At 42.9% G+C, this 21738-nt stretch overlaps 2 protein-coding genes across 3 annotated transcripts in view; both read left to right on the top strand.

Moving 5' to 3' along the window:
* Positions 1 to 9014: 9014 nt before the first annotated feature.
* On the top strand, positions 9015 to 19786 carry slc2a3b (solute carrier family 2 member 3b). Of its 2 annotated transcripts, none has more exons than XM_010884933.4 (11): positions 9015 to 9181; positions 9926 to 10057; positions 13562 to 13666; positions 13886 to 14046; positions 14652 to 14892; positions 15118 to 15280; positions 15444 to 15631; positions 17082 to 17186; positions 17330 to 17431; positions 17559 to 17762; positions 17959 to 19786. In XM_010884933.4, the coding sequence occupies exons 2-11, from the start codon at positions 10040 to 10042 to the stop codon at positions 18220 to 18222; spliced, it is 1551 nt and encodes a 516-aa protein (XP_010883235.2). In that variant the 5' UTR covers positions 9015 to 9181; positions 9926 to 10039; the 3' UTR covers positions 18223 to 19786. The 2 variants fall into 2 exon arrangements, with proteins under 2 accessions (XP_010883235.2, XP_010883234.2); XM_010884932.3 differs by having other exon boundaries at positions 13559 to 13666.
* Positions 19787 to 21369: 1583 nt separating this feature from the next.
* The window catches only part of ephb6 (eph receptor B6), a 42976-nt gene continuing 42607 nt past the window's right edge, over positions 21370 to 21738 (top strand). Inside the window, exon 1 of the mRNA XM_010884935.3 lies at positions 21370 to 21476. Coding sequence (XP_010883237.1) covers positions 21419 to 21476 — 58 coding nt within the window. The 5' untranslated portion in view covers positions 21370 to 21418. The remainder of the gene's footprint in view (positions 21477 to 21738) is intronic.

Below are 21738 nucleotides of genomic sequence, written 5' to 3'. Positions count from 1 at the left end.
ATACATACAGTTTAGGTACAATGATTAAGAAAGACTTTAAACAAAATGATCACAGATAGCACAAAAGAAATACAGCAGTAGATTGTTACGTTTGCACAAAGGTTATTCCCCCGATAGATTACCTGAAGCAGTTACAAGCAACATGAAAATACAAACCCTCTAATTAATGTTTAAAAGTGCTAGGTGGACTCTAACCACCTGTCTATAGGTGGATTCAAGTCACCTGTCTATAGGGGGACTCTAACCACCTGTCTATAGGTGGACTCTAGCCACCTGTCTATAGGGGGACTCTAACCACCTGTCTATAGGCGGACTCTAGCCACCTGTCTATAGGGGGACTCTAACCACCTGTCTATAGGCGGACTCTAACCACCTGTCTATAGGCGGACTCTAACCACCTGTCTATAGGCGGACTCTAACCACCTGTCTATAGGCGGACTCTAACCACCTGTCTATAGGGGGACTCTAACCACCTGTCTATAGGTGGATTCAAGCCACCTGTCTATAGGGGGACTCTAACCACCTGTCTATAGGCAGACTCTAGCCACCTGTCTATAGAGGGACTCTAACCACCTGTCTATAGGGGGACTCTAACCACCTGTCTATAGGCAGACTCTAGCCACCTGTCTATAGGGGGACTCTAACCACCTATCTATAGGGGGACTCTAACCACCTGTCTATAGGGGGACTCTAACCACCTATCTATAGGGGGACTCTAACCACCTGTCTATAGGGGGACTCTAACCACCTATTTTATTTCAATTAACGTGTCCTAACACTTAGTAAACTCACCAATCCTTTCATGAGATACCCAAGCCTCTTCAATTGCACTGAATGTCCGCTTGATGGCAGAAGTCACCACTAAATTAAAACGGTTCAATGCCATTCCTCCACGTATCCACAAGACTGCATCGTTGCATCAGGTCTGTGAATGTCACAGCATGCTGCATGCTGCAAGTCCATATTTCTTTCAGTTTTTTTGAAAACAAGACGAAATACATGTACATTAACAAAACCATACAACGGCAAATCCATGAAGTACAGATCCAAACTTTAGCTGTTGAATATGACAAGCAGCTCCTATTGGTGGGTTTCTCTGGACCTCCCTCACCCGAGAAGCCAACTGTACAAAGCCCACGCCCCCAGCCCAAGAGGATTTTCCTAGGAACGGAAAAGACCTAACACTGTTGCATGCCTTGATCGGAACGGAAGTGAGTTCATCAGCAGTGACCAGAAATTGCATGTTTCATAGTGTAAGGAAGCTTTACTCATGTTGAAATATCTTTCTGTTTTTAGTAACAGTTTCTGCTCCTGAGTTTTTATTTGATCATTCCAGGCTGACAAAGAATATTTAGGGGACATTAGATGTAATACCATCTGTCAAATTCATCTATTAGATTGGGTCCCAATGAAGCCCATGTGGCGCTATAATCAATTTAAGTAGCTCCAAAAAGCTCCACTGGAATTTCCACCCTGTATGACATAGATGTTTGAAATTCGGTCCACAGGTCCCTCCTCACCTGCAGTAAGCAACATATTTAATGATGGTCTTCATTAGTTGAAGGGTAATAAAAGGGGTTCAGAGTCTATAGGGAATTAATGGGAGATAATGGGGACAATGAATTAAAGATAAATGGATGCCATGGTGGTCCTGGAAGGAAAGGACCCCGCCATTTCCGCTTGCGGATATTTTTTTTATTGTATTACTGCCCCTGTAAAAGCCCTACAGTTTCCGTTGCTCTGCCATGTATGACTACATCTGAAGTGTGGCGATGGAGGAGAGTGACTGAGTGCACGTAAGCCACCCCACACCCTCCCTCTCCTGACCACAGAAGGCATTCACAGAGCCCTGAAAATATTATTAGCACTGAGAGGTCTCATAAACAGTGGTTCGTTTCTATGACAACTGTTCTGTGACCACTGACAGAATGCTAATAATTGAGATGGAAAGCAGTTGACAGGCAGACGGAATAATTCTTAGTAAAAGTCATTTGTCTGTCAATCCCACAATCAAATTCTTTACGTGTTTGTCTGATGCCACTTGAACCGAAAGAATGAATGGACTTTTTCTGTCACAATTCTGCAGTGAAGTCTTTGCCGAACTGACTTCACTTGTGAAGTCTTATTGTGAATCCTCGGACTCTGAGACCTCAGACTTTGCTTATAAGACATGAGTTTTGACATGAGACTTTAGAACCTTTTCTGGAAGGATTCCTGAGAGGTTTGGTAGTTAAACAGGAAGCTGACACTACACTAGTCACAGTCTTGTTATGATGTGGGACGTTTGCCGAATTAGCAAACGGTGTTACCCCTTCCTTTTATTTCAAGGGGCATGTGGGGCATGTAAGGTCAAACTACTGTGTGCTTTTGTTTCACAGGCATGGTGGGGGAAACATTTAGGTCATTTAGCAGATGAGTCCAGTGACTTAGTTATGAGTGCATGCATTTTCATGGCTGACATATCAGCCCCCTGTGGGCATTAAATAGACACATGCAATTGTAAGCACCACACTCTACCAACCAAGCAACAAAGGTTTCAGGAAGGCAGGGTTTTATGCAGATAGCAGAATGGAGAATGCAAATTGCAGCACAGTGGTTGGCTATCGGGCTGTGATCAAAATTCTGAGAATCTGTTTGATGCAGCTGGGTGGTGGTTCCTTCTTTTATGACAGTTTCCTTCTCCAGAAAAGGAAGTTGACTTAAAGCTTCAGGCAAAGAAAAAAATAACTGCGAAGTCCTTCCCCAAGGTTTGTAAACAACTCAACACTGAATTCTTCACCAAGCACTTAGTCCTTCTTGCACCTATGCATTAATTTGTTTTATCTCCCTGGTACTGATTTTTTACAGTGAATTGAAGTATCTTGGTGTACTTGCCATGACTATGATATGTGGTGATTTCACCCTAAGGAGAGACATAAATTGTTTTGGATTAGTGTCTGCTAAATGGCTAAAATGTCCGGCGCATCTTTGTGTTACTACATGAAGTCAAAATTCTATGTCGAGTTTTTGCCACTGATCAACACAGAAAAGTCCATAATGTAAAAGTAAAGATTTCAACAAATTATGTTCTAAATGAATTATAAATATATAACAGAAAATAACTGACTGGATAATTAATCACCGCCATTTGCTATTAAACTGGAATAAACTACAATGCAAGCAAATGTCTTTGTAGTCCACCAATTTGCAATCAAGGTTTTTCGCATGATTTCAGATTAAATGCATCTGTCTCTGGGAGGTTAGTACAATTCCTAACAACAACTACATCATAAAAACGAAGGAACGTTCAACGCAAATACAGAATAAGGTTCTTCAAAAGCACCAATTATGAGTTGGATATAAGAACATTTCCAAGGTACTGAATATCTCCCAGAGCCCAGCAAAATTCATTATTAATTAAGAAAAGGAGAGAACATGGCAAAACTGTAAATCTGTATACAACATGCTGTCCTCACAAACCGAGTATCCTGCCAAGAAGGTCTCTAGAGTAAGCAAGGCCTTTAATGGCCTATGTGAACTGTAAAGGAGTTACAGTCTTCCACAACTGGGAGACACTATGCAAGGTGTGAGGTTGTGTACAACTGAAATGTGGGGATAGCAGCAATGAGTTTCCAAGGTAGACATGTGCATGTAACATCTGAAAAAAAAAGCAAGTACAATGGCAAAGAAATGTGTGTGTTGACCAGAGGCAAAACCTCCTAATTACATTTTGTTTGTTGCTTTGGTACTAGACTACTCAAAGGAACATGTAATCATCACAGTATAACACCAAGTCAATTAGACTTCAGGGATATCAATCTGTCCAGTTAGGAAGCATAAGTGATTGTGAATCAATGTCACCTGTTTTGATGCAAATTAATGTAACAACAGGTGAGTAGGAGAGGCAACAGACAAAGACAACCCCCCTAAAGGGAATGGTTTTGCAGGAGGTGGCCACAGACAACTTCTCTTTCCTTATCCTTCCTGACTGATTCTTTTCTAGTTTAGTTTGTGTCCTTGTTGTTACTAGTAGCATGAGGCGGTACCTGCAACCCATTCAGGTTGCACAGGTAGTCCAGCTCTTTCAGGAAGGCACATCCATATGTGCCGTCGCAAGAAGGTTTGTTGTGTTTCTTGATACAGTCTCAAGAGCATGGAGGAGATACCAGGAGACGCGCCGTACACAAGAGCTGGACAGGGCCGTAGAAGGGCATCAACCCAGCGGCAAGACTCGTATCTGCTCCTTTGAGTGAGGAGGAACAGGAGGAGCACTGCCAGAGCCCTACAAAATGACATCCAGCGGGCTACTGGTGTGCATGTTTCTGACCAAACTGTCAGAATCAGACTCCATGAGGATGGCATGAGGGCCCAACGTCCTCTAGTGGGACCTGTACTCACAGGAGCTCATAGCTGGATTGGCATTCAAGAATGGCAGATCAGAATTGGCAGACCCGCCACTGGCACACCGTTCTCTTCATAGATGAGAGCAGGTTCACACTGAACACGTGACAGACATGACAGTCTGGAGACGCCGTGGTGAATGTTATGCAGCCTGCAACATCATCCAGCATGACCGGTTTGGCGGTGGGCCAGTGATGGTCTGAGGAGGCATATCCTTGGAGGCTCACACAGAGCCTAGAAATCCTCAAACCCATTGTCACACCTTCCACTGGTACAGTGGCCCCTGGGTTCCTCCTGGTGGAGGGGAATGCCCGGGCCTCATGTGGTCAGAGAGTGAAGGCAGTTCCTGGATGACAAATGCATTGATGCCATTGACTGGCCCTCACGTTCCCCAGACCGGAATCCAATTGAGAACCTCTGGGACATTATGTATTGGTGCTTCCGACACTGCCAAGTAGTACCACTTACTCTCCAGGAACTCACTGATTCCCTGATCCAGGTCTGGGAGGAGATCCCCCATGACACCATCTGTCATCTCATCAGGAGCATACCCAGACGTTGTTAGGAGTGCATACAGGCACGTGGGGGCCATTCACACACTACTGAGTCACTATGAGTTGCCATGATGAAATTCACGCAAGTTGGAACAGCCTGTGATTTCATATATATATATGGTGTGAGTTTGAAAACAGCACTCAGTTGGTTGGGGATTTTGTTTTCCATTGACCATTGTTATGTCAATTTGTTCTTAACGATTTACACAATGTTCAGTAAAGATTTGGATCTTTAATATATTTCATTCATCGAAACCCAAAGAGTGATTTAATATTTTGGTATGGCAAATCTAAACGTGACATTGGTCAGCTCATGGCCTGTCCATGAGCTGTAGGAGAGTGACCTTCCACCTCCATAATGAAAAGGAGATTATGGGGCCAGGTCAACTGTAGTGTCAAGAATCAGGGATTGGACCAAAATCATTCCCGAATCACCTCTGAATGGTGGAACCCAACATTATCACACACAATTTCATTGAAGAGCAGGATAGACAGCAAGGCCCCTGAGCAGGGTCAAAACTACAAACTGAACTGCTGTGAACCATCACAAGTACATCTTTGTTCATAAAGCTTCTACCGGGCCAAAAGTCGACAGTGTCGGTGCAGTGTCACTGGCCAGTGAACAACTGTTCATGTGTCAATGTGGTGGAAACATATTCATGTGAGTAGACATATCCCAAAATGTTTTTTGTGCTCATTCAATGTCAGGTATACATAGCGCTGTGAACAAATGCATCTGTTGGGTTTTTGTACTAAGATGTGTAAAATTTTACCACACATTTTGTGAATAGTGCCAAAGCATCTAAAAAAGCCTGTAGATATATGTTAATTTCATGTTGTAGCACTACGAAATATGGAAAAGTCAGAGGGTGTGATAAATTTTCAGAGCCACTGTAAAAGCAGGAAGTAAGACGTACATACATACACAACGTGAAACTGTAGCACAACGCCAGTAGAACGAGATGGATACAATGTATTACAGCTCTGGAAAAATAATTAAAAGACCACTGCACCTTTTTCCTTCCTTTCCAAAAAAGTTGAAAAGGAAAGTTTTGAGTGAGGAACAGAAGCGTTCAATTTGCATTGGTCTCTAAATTTTAACCCTTCTGTTCCTCACTCAAAACCTTTTTTTTCGACTTTTTTGGAAAGGAAAGAAAAAGGTACAGTGGTGTCTTCATTTGTTCCGGAGCTGTATGTTCTTCAGAAGTGAACATTTAACAGGTAGCGATAATGTGCGCCAATCCACTGCAGAGAATACACAGTGTCTGGTCTTTTCAATGTGTGCTCCTCCAGTCTCTGGCAGAGTGTCTGAGCCACGTCTGTTTCACTTCATGCCCTCATCATAACCTTTTCCAAAATGCACCTCAGGCCAGCTCTCACATGCTCAGCACACGCCCTTTATGTGCCCAGCCTGAAACTCTGTTGTTCACCTATAGTATCTCCCACGTAGTCTGAGGGGACTACGTAGAGCCATGGCATTCCATCCATCTACATGACCAACACAGGTCACCACCAGAATGTGTCATGACTTCTCTGTATTTTATTACAAAGATCCATGAAGATTATAGAGACAAGTGTTATGTTTACTTTCCATGGCTGAGATCAATTCCAGTCAATCCTGGCCGTATACTGAAACTCCATTTCTCCTCATTCAAAAAGGTATTCTAAATGTACTAGAAATTATTGTGCCGTTTTATACTGGACAATTACAGGACATTTTAAACAATTCAACATGAGAGAAAACAAATGCTGCTTAATGGAATATAAGGGAGAAATGCTGGTAAAATGTTACCCTAATTCCCTTTGTTATGCTACATTGGCACAAGATGCAGTACACAAACCACCTAAAATTACATCAAATCTGCAGGTACTAAATAATATTTTGTTTAATTTGTTCTGGGCAGGTATGTCTGCCACTGGAACTGGCTCACTTGTCTTCACAAATGAAGCAGCTACAGATGGCAGCAGCAGGAAGTGTACAGAAACATTTGCTCAGATCCAATCAAATGCTTCAAAACTCATGGATGGCATTTTAACATGCAGTAGAATAATCCCCTCAAACATATGGAAAACAGGTAGACTTGGTGTCCTGCTGAATTGTAGGAGGTACCGAGTCCTTGGACCATGCTTTAGGACTACAGTACCTGGCCTGGTGACTCATTGACCGGTCATCTAAACATGAAAAAAGACTGATGTTGTCCGAAAGGGTAATGTACCCTTGTACTCTTCACCCCTCAGAGTGTGGCCTTTTCTCTAGTTTCCTGCACTACTAGGGAGCTTTTCCTAGCCATTGTGCATGGATTTTTAGTTGTTGCTTGATCCATGAGGTTTTAGCCTGGGTATCTGTATAAGCACTTTGTGATAATTGCAAAATGTACAAAATGATTTATCTAATACATCTGATTGATTGAGCATGCGTTCACTTGCATAGATAGAAGGAAAAATGCCCTAAAACAAATAGTAACTGAAAATGGCTACAGTACAGGCCTGGCAGAGCATCACCAGGGAAGAAACCCAGTACAGACCTGGCAGTGCATCACCAGGGAAGAAACACAGTGCAGGCCTGGCACAGCATCACCAGGGAAGAAACCCAGTACAAACCTGGCATAGCATCACCAGGGAAGAAACCCTGTACATACCTGGCAGAGCATCACCAGAGAAGAAACACAATACATGCCTGGCACAGCATCACCAGGGAAGAAACCCAGTAAAGGCCTGGCAGAGCATCACCAGAGAAGATACCCAGTACAGACCTGGCAGAGCATCACCAAGGAAGAAACCCAGTACAGGCCTAGCAGAGCATCACCAGGGAAGAAACCCAGTACAGATCTGGCAGAGCATCACCAGGAAAGAAACCCAGTACAGACCTGGTCTGAGCATCACCAGGGAAGAAACCCAGTACAGATCTGGCAGAGCATCACCAGGAAAGAAACCCAGTACAGACCTGGTCTGAGCATCACCAAGGAAGAAACCCTGCACTGGCCTGGCAGAGCATCACCAGGGAAGATACCCAGTACAGACCTGGCAGAGCATCACCAAGGAAGAAACCCTGTGGTATTGTTTGGGTTGCAGGCTTCAGGCACTGAATGTGAAGGGTTTGCAACCTATGAAATATGAATATGAAAAATATGAAAAATATTTTAAAAAATACTTTTTTTAAATAAGACAATAATTAATAAGTCCAATTACTTTTGGTCCCCTAAAATGAGGACAGAGCCAAAACAACAAACCTGTATCACTGTCCAGACATCAATTTAATATACTGTATATGCCAATAGTTGCCCCATGTTATTAAAACCATTCCCTTTTAAAACACAGAATTTCATGGCTAACTGAGGTATGAGAGTGTTTCTACTTCCAGCCCAAAATTTGAGGTTTTAAAAAAGTGTTATTTGCAAGTCTCAGACAGCATTTTCAATCCAGGATTTGTACTGAAAACAATCGCTTGACCCTGAAGTCCTACTGAAAGTGACTTTACCCAAGGCAATGATCAGGTCTCTTATGACATTTCTAAATGTGCTCTCAAAATGTATTTTAGGTATGCTTTAAAAATGAATTTCCCACTAATACCTAAGTGGAATTTGTATGAGCAATCTTTTGGCTACATTTTCTGGAGAGTTTGTCAGCTTGCACAGGGAATTAGCAATGAAGATTAGAGTTGATCGAGATTTGAATTAACAGGCCAATCTCACGCCTTGTTTAACCGCCCACTGTGCCAGTCTCATGATTTCTGCATGACCGGGCTTTTGTGTCCGAACTCCGTGTCTGTAGTCTTTTCTTCGGTGGCTCCCGGTGGGCAGCACAGAGCTTCCATTCACCCAGGGTTTGTTAGTTCTCTCGAAATTTGAACACATTTCCAAGAACGTCACCCCCACTCCCGGATTCAGTCGAAATGAAATAACGGCATTAAGTATTGCGCAATTAGCTCAGACTGAAATCAGTCAAATCACTCACACATACACACACACACGCACACACACACACACGCACACACACAGTGATGATGGCCGGGTTGACAGACGCATGCGCTTTTACGCGTTAGGACATGCCCGAAGATGTCGTCATGCCCAGTTCGCGTAGGATGCAAAAGCGAGGCAACGTGCGGATAGACTTGTGCCTCTACCCTATATAAGTTGGGTGATGAGAGAGGGAGGCATAAAGTGCTGAACGTTCTTCTCTATGAACAGGTCTACACAGACGGAATAAAAGGAGATACGATAACTTTTTTGACAACGACAAGAATTACGGTAAAATAGTTTGTTTACTTGAATGAAGAATGCTAAAATGTGTTCTAACAAATATGTCTTTAGTATTTCCTACCTTCAATATTTATTTAGTGGTGGACTATAAGAGGGAGATGTTCAATAATTTTTTAGAACATGTTACTGAATAAGGGTTTTTTCTTCAGCCAGGTACGGCTTCTGAACTGGTGTGTCGGGTGGGTAGAGAACAATATTGTTTCAGGAGGTTTTCAATGGCATTGTATTAAGTATATTTCTTTGCTAATACATCAGTCTTAATAAAAACAATACTACCTACGAAAATGTGTAATGCTGAAAATGTGCACGCACACAGTGTAATCGTCTAAAATAAAATTAGGCTATTTGATCTGTATTACTGTTGTAGCGGCGTTATGGCAGATTTTTGTGGTCGTGAGTTTGCCGACATTATTCATCAAGAACATGAGCAATATGGAATTATTAGAAATGAAAATAGTGTTGTTGTTTCTTTGTATAATATAATTACTTTATTTACTGTCAAATAAAATAAAAATGTGTTTTGAAGAGCATTTAGATCAAAAATACTAACATTGTTTGACTGCGAAAAGTTTACGTGCTCAGACGCCCCTGCTCTACTGGGCTCTTTCAGTAGAAGTTGACTTGGTGCAGACACAGGTACAAAGCAGCGTAGGCTTGAGCGTGATTTCCATAGACGACTATCCAACTACCGTACATCTTTTAACGTGTGTGTATGTTTGTGTTTCTCTGCAGGTGCCTAACCACTATTTGGACAGCATATACTATTTACCTTGCAAATAAAAGACTCGTTTTGGAGAGAAAAAATTACATTATTTCACTGCCTGAGGAAGCCAATCATCAACAGAGATGGAGAAGATGGAAGTGGTGAGCAACAAGCTAGATCTGGCAGCTTTTCATTTACAGCTAGTTTTCTCAGTTACTGATCAACAAATATTGCTAGATTTCTGTAATATTGCAAATTTTGGTGTGTGCTTTTAGATTTCATTCCTCTCACCTTATAACAATGCAATTTAATTACATTACCATTTCACCACAAATACCTCTACCATCACAGGATTTTTGCAAGTTACCATTATTACTGCAACTCTTGTCCTCAATCTCCAGATCCTTGTGCAGGCCTCAGTTCTCTTTGATGTCTGATGGTTGTTGGGCCTGTTTCGTAATCAGCAGCCCGAGCAGCGTTTCATGAGGAAGTGTCGACAAGCAGCACGTCACATTCCCGTCTCCGTCTCATAGGTCTTATTAATCACAGAGCGTGGAATTTAGGAGCAGGAGGCAGGGGGCCGACAGGGTGGGACATGACCGAGGTGGAGAGAAAGAAGGAGAATGGGGATTGGCCGATTCCACAGCCAAGTGTGGCCTGTTTGAACTTCTGCGTGTCTGTTTCATTCTGTGGCCTGCCTGTACATGCACGCTGGCTAAGGGAGACGAGAAGCGAATGAAGGAAGAGAGAGTAATGTAGTAAGAGAGGGCTGCTGTGAGACGGTATTGGAGGATAAAAGAGAAGTAGGAAGAGTTTCAATGGGGGGGTGACGATTATCGTAGTATCAGTTTAACCGTTATGAGAACTTGTCAGTAGTAGTTATGGAGACTATCCATTTGACCCCCCCAAAGGTGCCCCCTGTGACCTCAGATTTGCCACGTGATTTTTCGAATAGATTCTGCAGCAAGGCTTTGCTTTTGGACCAGGTAGCTCATCCTGTCAGTTGTATCTCTCTTCTGTGTGGCTTGTTGAGCAACACGATTTTCCTGTCAACAGTGATACTAGACTTCTTAGCAATATCTCACTGGCCTTGTAGTTGTATTGAGATAGGAGTATAGCTGCTCCTATCTGCCTAAGGAGATCAGTATGTGTTCTGTTTCAGGGGCAGATATGAAAGGGAGGTAAAGAGAGATTAAGTGAAGATATGGAGGACAGGGGGTAAATGGGAGAGTGGGATAGAATAAAATAGAGGTGCATTCCACTTCAGGGATCATGTAACAAACACACAGCAGACGGGCACAAGCAGATAGAACTGCAGTTCCAGTAGGTAGCACAGTACAGTATGTGTGGCATAAACACAGGCACACTCAGTCACATTAGAAACACACTGCAGACCTTATGGTTCCTTGAGGCAGATCTGTTCCTGTGGGGAGAGGGAATTTGGCTGACAGATGTGGAAGATCAGATCATATGACAAAAATGCATTTTGCGATCTAAGTACTGGATGTGTTGGTAACCACTTTATGATAGCAATAAGGAACCTGGGGTTTGCGGTGTATGGCAAATGTACCATGGCAGTCCGCGTCGTGTTGTCCCCTCAGAACAGCATTTAGCCGTGTTATACTGACAATATACCACACCCCATCGTGCCTTATTGCCACCACGGTTTGGCTGTGTGTAACTTTGCGATTGCCAGACCTGCATGACACACATCCACATTTCATCAGTCCAACCAGAGTTGTCTGAAGTATTGCCTATGAAAAACACTCAGTCTGAAGCACTGGGTCTTCATTAAAATGAATATGTTTGACTCCACACAAGGTGGTGATGTGTGGAAAGCGATGGAACCTGGCTGAATACTGTTTTCTGACTCCTGTCATAGACCTTTATTAAAGTAAAAAAATAATAATAATGCTTTGCTTTATACACTTTAAAGTATAGGTGTTTCCTAACAGAAAAAGTGTGCCCCAATGTTTCCCAATAGGTTCTCACTATCTCTTGCTTGGCTCTGCCCACTCAGCTTCACCGGCCTCTCAAAGAAAAGTATTGTTTCTGGGGATGTTGTTTGCCCTGTTGCTTATACCATTCTTAATATGTCTGTGGAGACTAGATCTGTAGGCGTGTGTCTAAGAGACACAACCAGCCTGTCTGTCCCCTAGTCCATGCCTCTGGCAACAGAAAACATTTCCATAGTCAATTTAGGACTATTCTTTAAATGGGAGCCATTTTAGTATTCTTATTTGACTTAACAAGTGAGCCTGTTTCTTTCAGCTTGTTTTAGATATCTTGGTATTTTAATGTTCAGTGCGTCACAAGGTCACACTGCCCTTCTCGCAAAATACAATTTGCCTGATAAAGACTATCACCAATCCAGAGCATAACGTTTTTATCAGTGTCACATGGGTAGTTGAGACCCATTCATTCTGTTCTCATGGCACTAGCGTCTGTGTGTTTAGTGTGAGTCCAGATCACCTTCCTATACATTCATATAGGAAGGTGGTGGTTAGCTGGTCTGTGTTTAACTGGGTTCCAGAACTAAAACTCCTAGTTAGGTGTTGTTACACATCTGCTAGGACCATTGGTCAGTTGACCTCTTCCTTCCTGTTTCTTGTCAAACGTAGCCTATACCTCATGGCTTTAAGAGGGTGTTTCACTACTTCAAAAGAAGTTCTAATGGTGCCCATTGTTTCATAGCTGATGAACTAGTAGCTCACTGTTTTCCGATAGCCTATATTTAGAAAAAAAAAAGAGATATTTTAAGTGGGTAGATTGTTGCCTTAAAAGGAGACCAAATCACATGGTCTTTCCCGTATCTGACCTATGGCTTCACATAGCAGACTTTCATTAGGTCTCAAAACCAGCTAGAAAAGTCTGCTATGTGAAGCCATAGGTCTGATAAGGGAAAGACCATGTGATTTGGTCTCCACTGTTTTCTAGCTTTAAATATCATAATGGTCTGTTATTCCCCGATTAGCCGCCTCAAATAAACATACTTTGTACCGGATGAGCTCTGTTCACTTTGTATTGTATATCAGTGGTCTATGCAATAAGGAGTAGCAATAGGGTTCACCAGTATTGCAAAACATGGTTGCATTCCTGCTGTTTTGTAACACCTATCCTAGCATGCCCGTCTGAAAATACTTTGAGATTATGCAGAGGGGGGGGGGGGGGGGGGGGGCAGAGAGAGAAGGGTTCATTGTGTCTCCTACTGACACTGGTAACAACATGCTTTGTGTACCAAAGGCTGTTGACATCAGCAAGTTATGTACCAGTACGTGTTCATTCATATGCAGTAGATCAGGTGGTGTCTAATTTCCTATCCCACTCTCTCGTTCCCTGTCTCCCTCCATTTCTCTGTCACATCTTGTCTTGCACCCTCATTATTGTTCTGGTTTTCTCTGCCACTCTGTAAACCCACCCCTCTTGCTCCTTGTCCCTCCACACCACCTTCACTCTGCAATCTACCATCCCTCTCTCTCCACTTCCCACTCATTGTCTCTCCCATACCTCTTTCTCTCTCTGCCTCACCTCTTCCCCTCTCTCCCATATATTTTCTCCTTCTCCCTGTCTCCCTGTCTCCCTCTCTCCCTCTCTCTGCCTGCCTCTCTATCTCTCTCCCCGTACCCCTCGTTCTCTCTCTGTCCCTGTGACTCTGTCTCTAGCAGAAGAAGAAGGGGGTGACAGGTTACCTCCTTTACTGCGTGGCTACGGCTGTCATTGGCTCCCTGCAGTTCGGATACAACACTGGAGTCATCAATGCCCCTGAACAGGTGTGTTTCCATGCCTGCTGTTTTAGTTTATAGTGTCTGCATATTTTTCTGAGATGCTAAAGAATGATAAATCCTGTCGTAACTTTGTGCGGAGTTGTACAGTCATGTACACCCACACACACACACACACACACACAAGCCCATCCGGAGTTGAAGAAATGCACTGTTGTTTTCAATCTTTGTCTCCCTCTCGTGGGCTTCTGTGATCTCCGTTTTCAGAAACTGCGAATGTTCTTCCGGAATGTGTCAATGGAGCGTGATGGAGAGTCCTTCAGCAACGATACAATCACTCTGCTCTGGAGCTTTGCTGTGGCCATCTTCAGTATCGGGGGCATGGCCGGATCCCTGTCTGTTGGAATCATGGTCGACAAGTTTGGGAGGTGAGTTACGGAATAACAATACAAAGAGATGCATAAGTATCTGTGGGTGTGTGTGTTTGTGTGCCAGATTTACAGTCTAGTACCAGTAAATATAAGATTTTTTGTTTAAAACCCTGATCAGACATGGTAAAAATAACTGTTTTGCCCTTGAGCTAGGCGTTTAACCCTAAAGTAAATCACTCTATAAAAGCGTCTGCTAAATTCCTGAAAATCAAACTTAATGAAAGGGAATGAAAATATTCCAAAACTGCTGTTAAACCACACAATTGTCAGTAATTCCATGCCTTAAGGGTTAAGGTTCCAATTAGAGTTTTAGTTAAGGTAAGCTAAAATGTCTTTTAAAGAAAATAAATGTTGATGTCTCCACTTAAATAGCGGCAACGATTTGTCCTCAAAGTGGACCTAATTTAGTACTGCACAGCTAATGAAGGTGTTAACTACAAACCCTATTCATTCTGTAGTTTATCTAATTGTTAGTCCACATATTCCAGCTTAATGAGGAGCGCAGATAGGATTGCTTCCCACCGTATTTCTAGCCATAAAACCAAATGTTTTTCCTCTGTTATTTCTCCTGTGTGTCCCGTCCCCCACTCGCCCTCCTCCAGGCGTAAGTCCATGCTTCTGGCCAATGTTCTGGCCCTTCTAGGTGGAGGTCTGATGGGCCTGTCAAGCCTGTGTAAGTCCTTTGAGATGATCATTTTCGGTCGCCTGGTTATCGGCGTGTTCTGTGGCCTGTTTACTGGACTGACGCCGATGTACCTGGGTGAGTTGGCCCCCACGCACCTCCGGGGAGCCTTCGGCACCCTCCACCAGCTAGGAGTGGTCATCGGGATCCTGGTGGCACAGGTACGACATAGTGGACCGTGCACAGGTTCACTTAGATTTTAAAGTGTTGCGGAGATCATGTAGAGAGCAGTTGAATAAAATACCATTCATTTCTCTGAATGTAACTAATGGATCTCATCTATCAGCACAGTCGGGTCATTTAAATGTATTTTGGTTTGAGCAGTGGTTTTCTGCTACAGTAGATTTAACTCTGCCTGTCCTGCTGTCCATCTCTGTGCCCCTTAGATCTTTGGTCTGGAGTCCCTGCTGGGGTCTGACCTCATGTGGCCCCTGCTGCTGGCCCTCACAATCTTCCCCGCTCTGGGTCAGGTCATCATGCTCATCTTCTGCCCTGAGAGCCCCCGCTACCTGCTGATCAGCCTCAACAAGGAGGAGGAGGCTCACAAAGGTCAGAAGGAGGAGAATGTTTACCCATAACCCTAATTAGAGGGGCAGTTCATGCTGCTGCTCGCTGTTTGCTAAGAAAGTATATGATGAAAAGGTTGTTTCTTGACAACTGTTTGGAATTGACATTTTATAAAAATGTTTTCTCTATGTCCCTCCCCCTTCAGCATTGGTGCGTCTGCGTGGCTGTGAGGATGTGAGGGATGAGATCCAGGAGATGAAGGAAGAGGGGATGAAGATGGCCATGGAGAAGAAGGTCACCATTGCAGAACTCTTCCGTTCGCCAGCTTATCGTCAGCCAATCCTCATCGCCATTGTGTTGCAGCTTTCGCAGCAGCTTTCTGGCATCAACGCGGTGAGGAGACGGACACCTCCACAGTGCAACCTAATATGGCCAGTCCTTTCATACCAAATAATCAAAATAGAAAAAGAAACGTTCAAATCCTTCATTTTCTTTCTCTTACTTCAGGGATGGCAGCACACTGACCATAAGTGACCCACATCCCCAAAAATATAGCACAAATATGTACTACTGACAGAGTAATAACTCTTACTTCTACTGTTACATGTGCAGAGCGCTTTAAATCTCTGGTAAATTGTTTGGAGATGTTTCCACCTTTACCTTCATAATGAGAGACAGGACGGTTAGTGGGTAGTGTGTAACGAGTCTCACAAAATGAAAACTAATTTGCACATTCATTGAGGACTAATAGCCCTTCAGAAGCCCACTTTGTCCCCCTGGGTTATCCCGTGTCCCATGAATGTTAGCTTGTTGTTACCTAGCAACAACATGGCTAACCAACCCCCCATAAAACTCTGTACCGTCGGCTTGTGTCACTAGCAGACATGCTGATATTGATTCAGATGAAACTGCATTGCCATTTTCATTGTGTGGGGTGAAAACTTTTTTCCTTTTTCATTTATCCATTTTATTTCCCAAGTTCGGTTACTGAAACACCACTCAACCCACAACCTGAACTGAATTCTGTTGATGTAAAATGATTTCAAATTATGAATGAAAAAGGAAAATGTTTTTTTATTTCAGGTCCACTGTAATTTTAAATGAAAAATATTTTTTAAAGGTATTACATGAATTATGTCAAAGTAAACATAACAATTTTGTGTCAATGAATTAAATTCAGCTTTCTCTGGACTTTGACCAATTCAAATTGATTAAACTTCTAAAATGTAATTGGAATTAAGGAGCAACTGAGCGCTCCACTTAGAATTGACCGCTAACACTGTCATGTAATAGGAGCGTAAGGTTGCCACTCAGTTGAACAGAGTTCAGGGTTCAATGTAAAATTATTCCATGAAGAGATGCCTCCCAACACAGCCTGTCTCTAAGCACCACAGAGGCTGAGAAAGGAACGTTTGACTGTGTTGAATGATTGCAGCACAATAAGGTCATTGGCTAGGAAGAATATTAAGATGTAATGAAGACTGTCTGCTGATAGGGTCATTTAGACTGGTTGTCAGTCTGAGTAAGTGTTGACAAAATTGATAATGATTTAGACAGTCCCCGGCTAAAGGACAACAATAGAGCCTCAATCCAACCCAGACAGCCGTAGAACACTTCCAGACAACAGCCCCCTCTCTGTCTATATGAGTAGACATTGATGAACATCAACTAGATTTAAAAGCCCCAGGGACGACACCAGACCCAGGCTTCTGGGCCTTTAGCCTTGATGGTTCAGCGCAGTCTGTTTTTGGTGCTTGGATGTGAGGAACCTTTAACTAGCTACATGTCCTAGTATTGGTGCTGAATTTAATCAACAACCTCCTCCTGTCTCTCTTTTCCTCAGGTGTTCTACTACTCAACCAGTATATTTCAAAGTGCCGGTGTTAAACAGCCTATCTATGCTACTATTGGAGCTGGGGTGGTCAACACTTTATTCACAGTGGTGTCTGTAAGTATTTTGACACCTATCTGGTCCCTTGTAATAATATATAAATAATGCAGTTATTTAAAAATGCACAACTTTTTGCCAGACTTTGATACAAAGTGTAATAGCTTTGGACACTTTCTAAGCACTTCCCTGTTGATTCACAGCTCTTCCTTGTGGAGAGGGCGGGACGAAGGACCCTGCACCTCATTGGGTTGGCTGGAATGGCTGTCTCTGCGCTGCTCATAACTATCTCTCTCTCCTTAGTGGTGGGTGTCACTTTGAAATGTTTTTAACATTTTAACTGGCATTAACATAGCAAGGACTGTTCTTATTTTTTGCTTCCACTGCTTAAAATGTTTTATGCCCTCCCTTTCCTCTCTCTTATCTGAGTAGACCCAATACACATCTCTGAGCTACATGGCCATCGTGGCGGTTTTTGCCTTTGTGGCCAGTTTTGAGATGGGCCCAGGTCCTATCCCATGGTTCATAGTGGCCGAGCTCTTCTCCCAGGGGCCTCGGCCAGCAGCCATGGCCGTCTCTGGCTGTTCCAACTGGACGGCCAACTTCCTGGTTGGACTGTGCTTCCCCAAACTGGAGGTGAGTTTGCAGTTCTTCCCAAATAATAAACCTATCCACATAACAAATTACTAGATTTAACATTTACTACTATATTTGTTTTACTGACAGCAAATCATGCATGGACCTGTTGTCTTTCCCTTCAGGTGTTGTAGAGCTGCCATTGACCACTCTGACCAATTTCCCCTTTAACCTCTGTTCTCTCTCGCTTCTACAGGAGCTGCTCAAATCCTATGTCTTCATCATCTTTCTCATCTTCCTCATCATCTTCTTTGTATTCACCTACTTCAAAGTCCCAGAGACCAAGGGCCGGACTTTCGACGACATCACCCAGGGATTCGCCAGAAACTCAGGAAACCCTGCCCAGTCTCCTCCCTCAAGTGTGGTCACCCTACCGGTTTCCCCAACCACTGAGAAGGTTCCAATGGTTGAGTTCCCAACGGTAGAGAACGTAAAGAACGGGTCATCTGCAGTTCCATAGGTGACCAAAAAGTTAAAGAACAGGGTTAAAGATACAAGCCCCTTGTGCATAGATACTGTAATGTAAGCCGTTTGGACATTTGAAGTGGAGGACTAGAGATACAGTAGACACTGATATGGAGAGGTTCTTACATATGAATTAGCAGCTAAGGTTCAAGCTGTGTGTGTGTCCAGTATACTGCCTGTTGGGAATAGGTTGGGGAATAGAGCTGAAGGCTTTTAGTTAATGTTTTGAACAAAAATGCAAGTGAATGTAATAGGATTCATGTTTACTGTGTGTGTGTGTGTGTTTGTGTGTACATGCTCTAAAGTTTGAATGAATGTAAAGTGATCATTTGTAAATAGCTTTTGCCAGTGCCAACATAATTCTTTATATTTAATTTGAATCAACTATCTTTACTACTGTACATTTAAATTGCAGACTTTCCAATTAAAAACATTTTACAGTATTATTGTTTGATAGGATAAATGCCAACAAATGTGGCGAGTAATAAATAGTTGATTATTTTGGGGGAATAGGACTTAATGTGTATGGAGGTTTGTGGTTTTGTAGGGCCAGTGATTTGACCTCTCTGAGATCTGAAACCACCTCAGCCGTGTGTACTAGTCACTGTGTCTATGAGGATTGACCTTGTACTGTCACAGAGAGTAAACTGTGCAGACATCTCCATCCTGGAGCACTGAGTCAGCTAGACCATGGCGCTTTCCACAGCCCCTCCCATGGCCTGCGAAGTCTGGGGGCTCTGTAGGTAGACCATAGAATATATATGATCACAGTAAGCAGTGCGACATGACTTTCATTAGGGACAGTTTTTCTTTCTGAGGAGATAGTTGTTTCAAAAAGGTCACAGTTTAAACAGTATATAAAAAACGAGCATAATACTCCTTGATGTGTTTCAGCAGCATGTGTCTGCACTCGCACAGAACTGAACACTTTTCTACCTTTTAGCCTGAACCAACATCTGATGTTTCCTGTTTAAATAGATGGCGTTTCCCAGGGTCCTCACAATACGATATCATCACAGTACTGAGTTGCCCATGTTTATTTATGTTAATTTGATGTTCCAAAAACATTGCTAGTTATGATGTGTATATTCTGCAGAAAGCCAAGAGAAACATATTACTAAAATGTTTTGAGGTCTGAAGAATTTCTATCGCGTTTTTGTTGCAGGTACAGCCTAACTAGTAATGTGCAATATATTATCCAAAATAACATATAACTGGGTCTAATGTTTCTTCCTTCCATAGCAGTTTTGACAGCATACGTTCTAGTACTGCTTTTTGCATTCATGCTAGCCCATGCTACTTAATGTTAATATTGTAAGGTAACATTATGTTGTCTGCCATGCACTAGTACATTTGTACACATTATTGGTCTAATGGGCATTATTTTATATTAATTTATTTTCAGTATTTAAGTGTATGACTACGAAAGAGCGAGAGAAAGAAATGTGTCAAAGAGTACTGTATGAATATGTTTTTCCCTTTTCTGTAATGTTGTATTAAAGAGTCACTCAAGTTTTTGAGCAACTGAAATTAAATAAAACGGATCATGTTTTTAAAAGGAAATCTGCATGTTTTTGTGGCACTGATGTTCTCAATTGTTCTGAGAATGTCTATTTGTGCTATGTTTGTAATACACAGATCCAGTCAAAAGTTTGGACCCATTCAAGTGAATCAATAAACGTGTCCAAACCTCAACCTTATTTTAGGTACTCCATGTAGGCCTTGCTGTGGTAAGCTGCATGGTGGAAAGATATTTCATATGATCCTACGTGAGCAGAAAGGAAAACCACGAAGAGCAAGCAATGAGACGCTGAAGAAGAGTGGAAGGTTCTAGATCAGCAGCACAACCAGCTGGCTGATCCCTTCCACCCCTCTTTTCCCACACCGCCTGGTGAGTCAACACTCAGCCCTGTGCAGGGCACTGAACTTCATCATATGTTGCTGCTTGCTCCGGTTATCTAGCAGACTCAATCTAGTATACTGTACATCTGACATAGTTAAGAAAACACTGTAAGCTCAGTCCATAGCTACATAGTTTGAAATGTAAACTGTTACATTTTGTATGCTCAACGGGGTTAGAGCATTGTGAAGCAGGGTGAAGCGGTAAAGGAAGCGGTTCTGTTGGTAGCAGCACGTTGATGTCAGTTACAAACAAATGTATCATTTTTGTCAGGATTAACCCATCGTCCAGATCAGGGGAATTCAGTTACTGTGTAATGTCCTGTTGTTACAGATTTAGATTTCTCATTGCTTCCTTTCTTGGGCTCCACTGATGAGGATCACAGTCAGTGCAAAATGTACAGGTACTACAGATCCTCCATCTGATATTTCTCCTCCAGTGAAAAATCCACTGACCGATTAGTCACTGCAGAGAACTGGAGCATGACAGCACACTTGATAATCAACAAGCTGTAGTATCCAGGCCTGACCAGCAGGTGTCACTAGTAGAGAAGGGACTTCTGTTGGCATGATCCCGCATGAGAGAAGCGTGCGTGTCTAGATACTGTCTGGGTGAGAAATCCTATGAGAGATGGTGTGTGTGTGTCAGAAACTAACATTGTGCGAGTGAGAGAGAGAGAGAGCAAAGAAAGTAGGCAGAGGGCCAGATGAGTGTTGGAGGGAGCCAAATATGAATCTGAATTACGATGATTTCCATGAAAAGTATGAGTAAAAATAACATGTTGGCACTCCCTCCCCTGTCACAGCTTGAAGGAATGCCTGTTAGAGCAGATCTGCCAGGGGAGGCCAGTTACATGACTGCCCCAGTCCCAGCCCTGGATGCATGTTACCCTGACCGTATGGAGAAGGACATCTCTTTGCATGTCTAGGCAGCTGTTCTGGTGCAGGCGAGCCAAACTTTTCCCCTAACCCTCCATTGTTCTCATTACCACAACTATGAGTCTTTACCTCCGCCCGCCACAATAGTATCACTATCAGTATCGATGCTGCTAGCATTTTTTTCCTTTGCTCTGAAAATGATTTGTCCTCCCATCTCCCCACCCCCCCTCTCTCTCTCTCTCTCTCTCTCTCTCTCTGTCTCTCAGAAATAAAGCGAGCAAACTCCTCCTCCCAATCCCCCCTCCTCTCTCTTTCTCTCTCTCTCTCGCTCTCTCACTAATTCTCTCTTCTTTCCCTCTTTTCATGCTCTCTCCCTCCCTTGCTCCCTGAGTTAGTGTGATTCTCTAGTGGAGATGTGGAGTGTCCTTCTTTCTCTCTCTCTGTTTCTCCAGCCTAATTCAGCTGAGGAAGGTAAGAAACTACTTTACCTCTCCTATATGAAAGTGTTTTGCATTCGTGTGTTTGTGAGTGATGGGAGTTTGTGTGTGTTTTTTGTGTGTTTTTTGTGTGTGTGTGTGTGTGTGTGTGTGCACGTACGTGCAAACGATACAGTTCTATGTGTGAATGTGTATGTGTTTTCTATTTGTTTTGTGTGAACTTATGTGTGCTTTTCCAGCGAGATAGGACAGTATGTGTGTGTGTGTGTGTTTGTGTGTGTCTCCGTGTCATAGCG

Source organism: Esox lucius, chromosome 20 (genome assembly GCF_011004845.1).
Source record: "Esox lucius isolate fEsoLuc1 chromosome 20, fEsoLuc1.pri, whole genome shotgun sequence".
Taxonomy (NCBI): domain Eukaryota; kingdom Metazoa; phylum Chordata; class Actinopteri; order Esociformes; family Esocidae; genus Esox; species Esox lucius.
The sequence above is the reverse complement of the archived record's forward strand: the minus strand, read 5'-3'. Positions and strand labels throughout refer to the sequence as shown.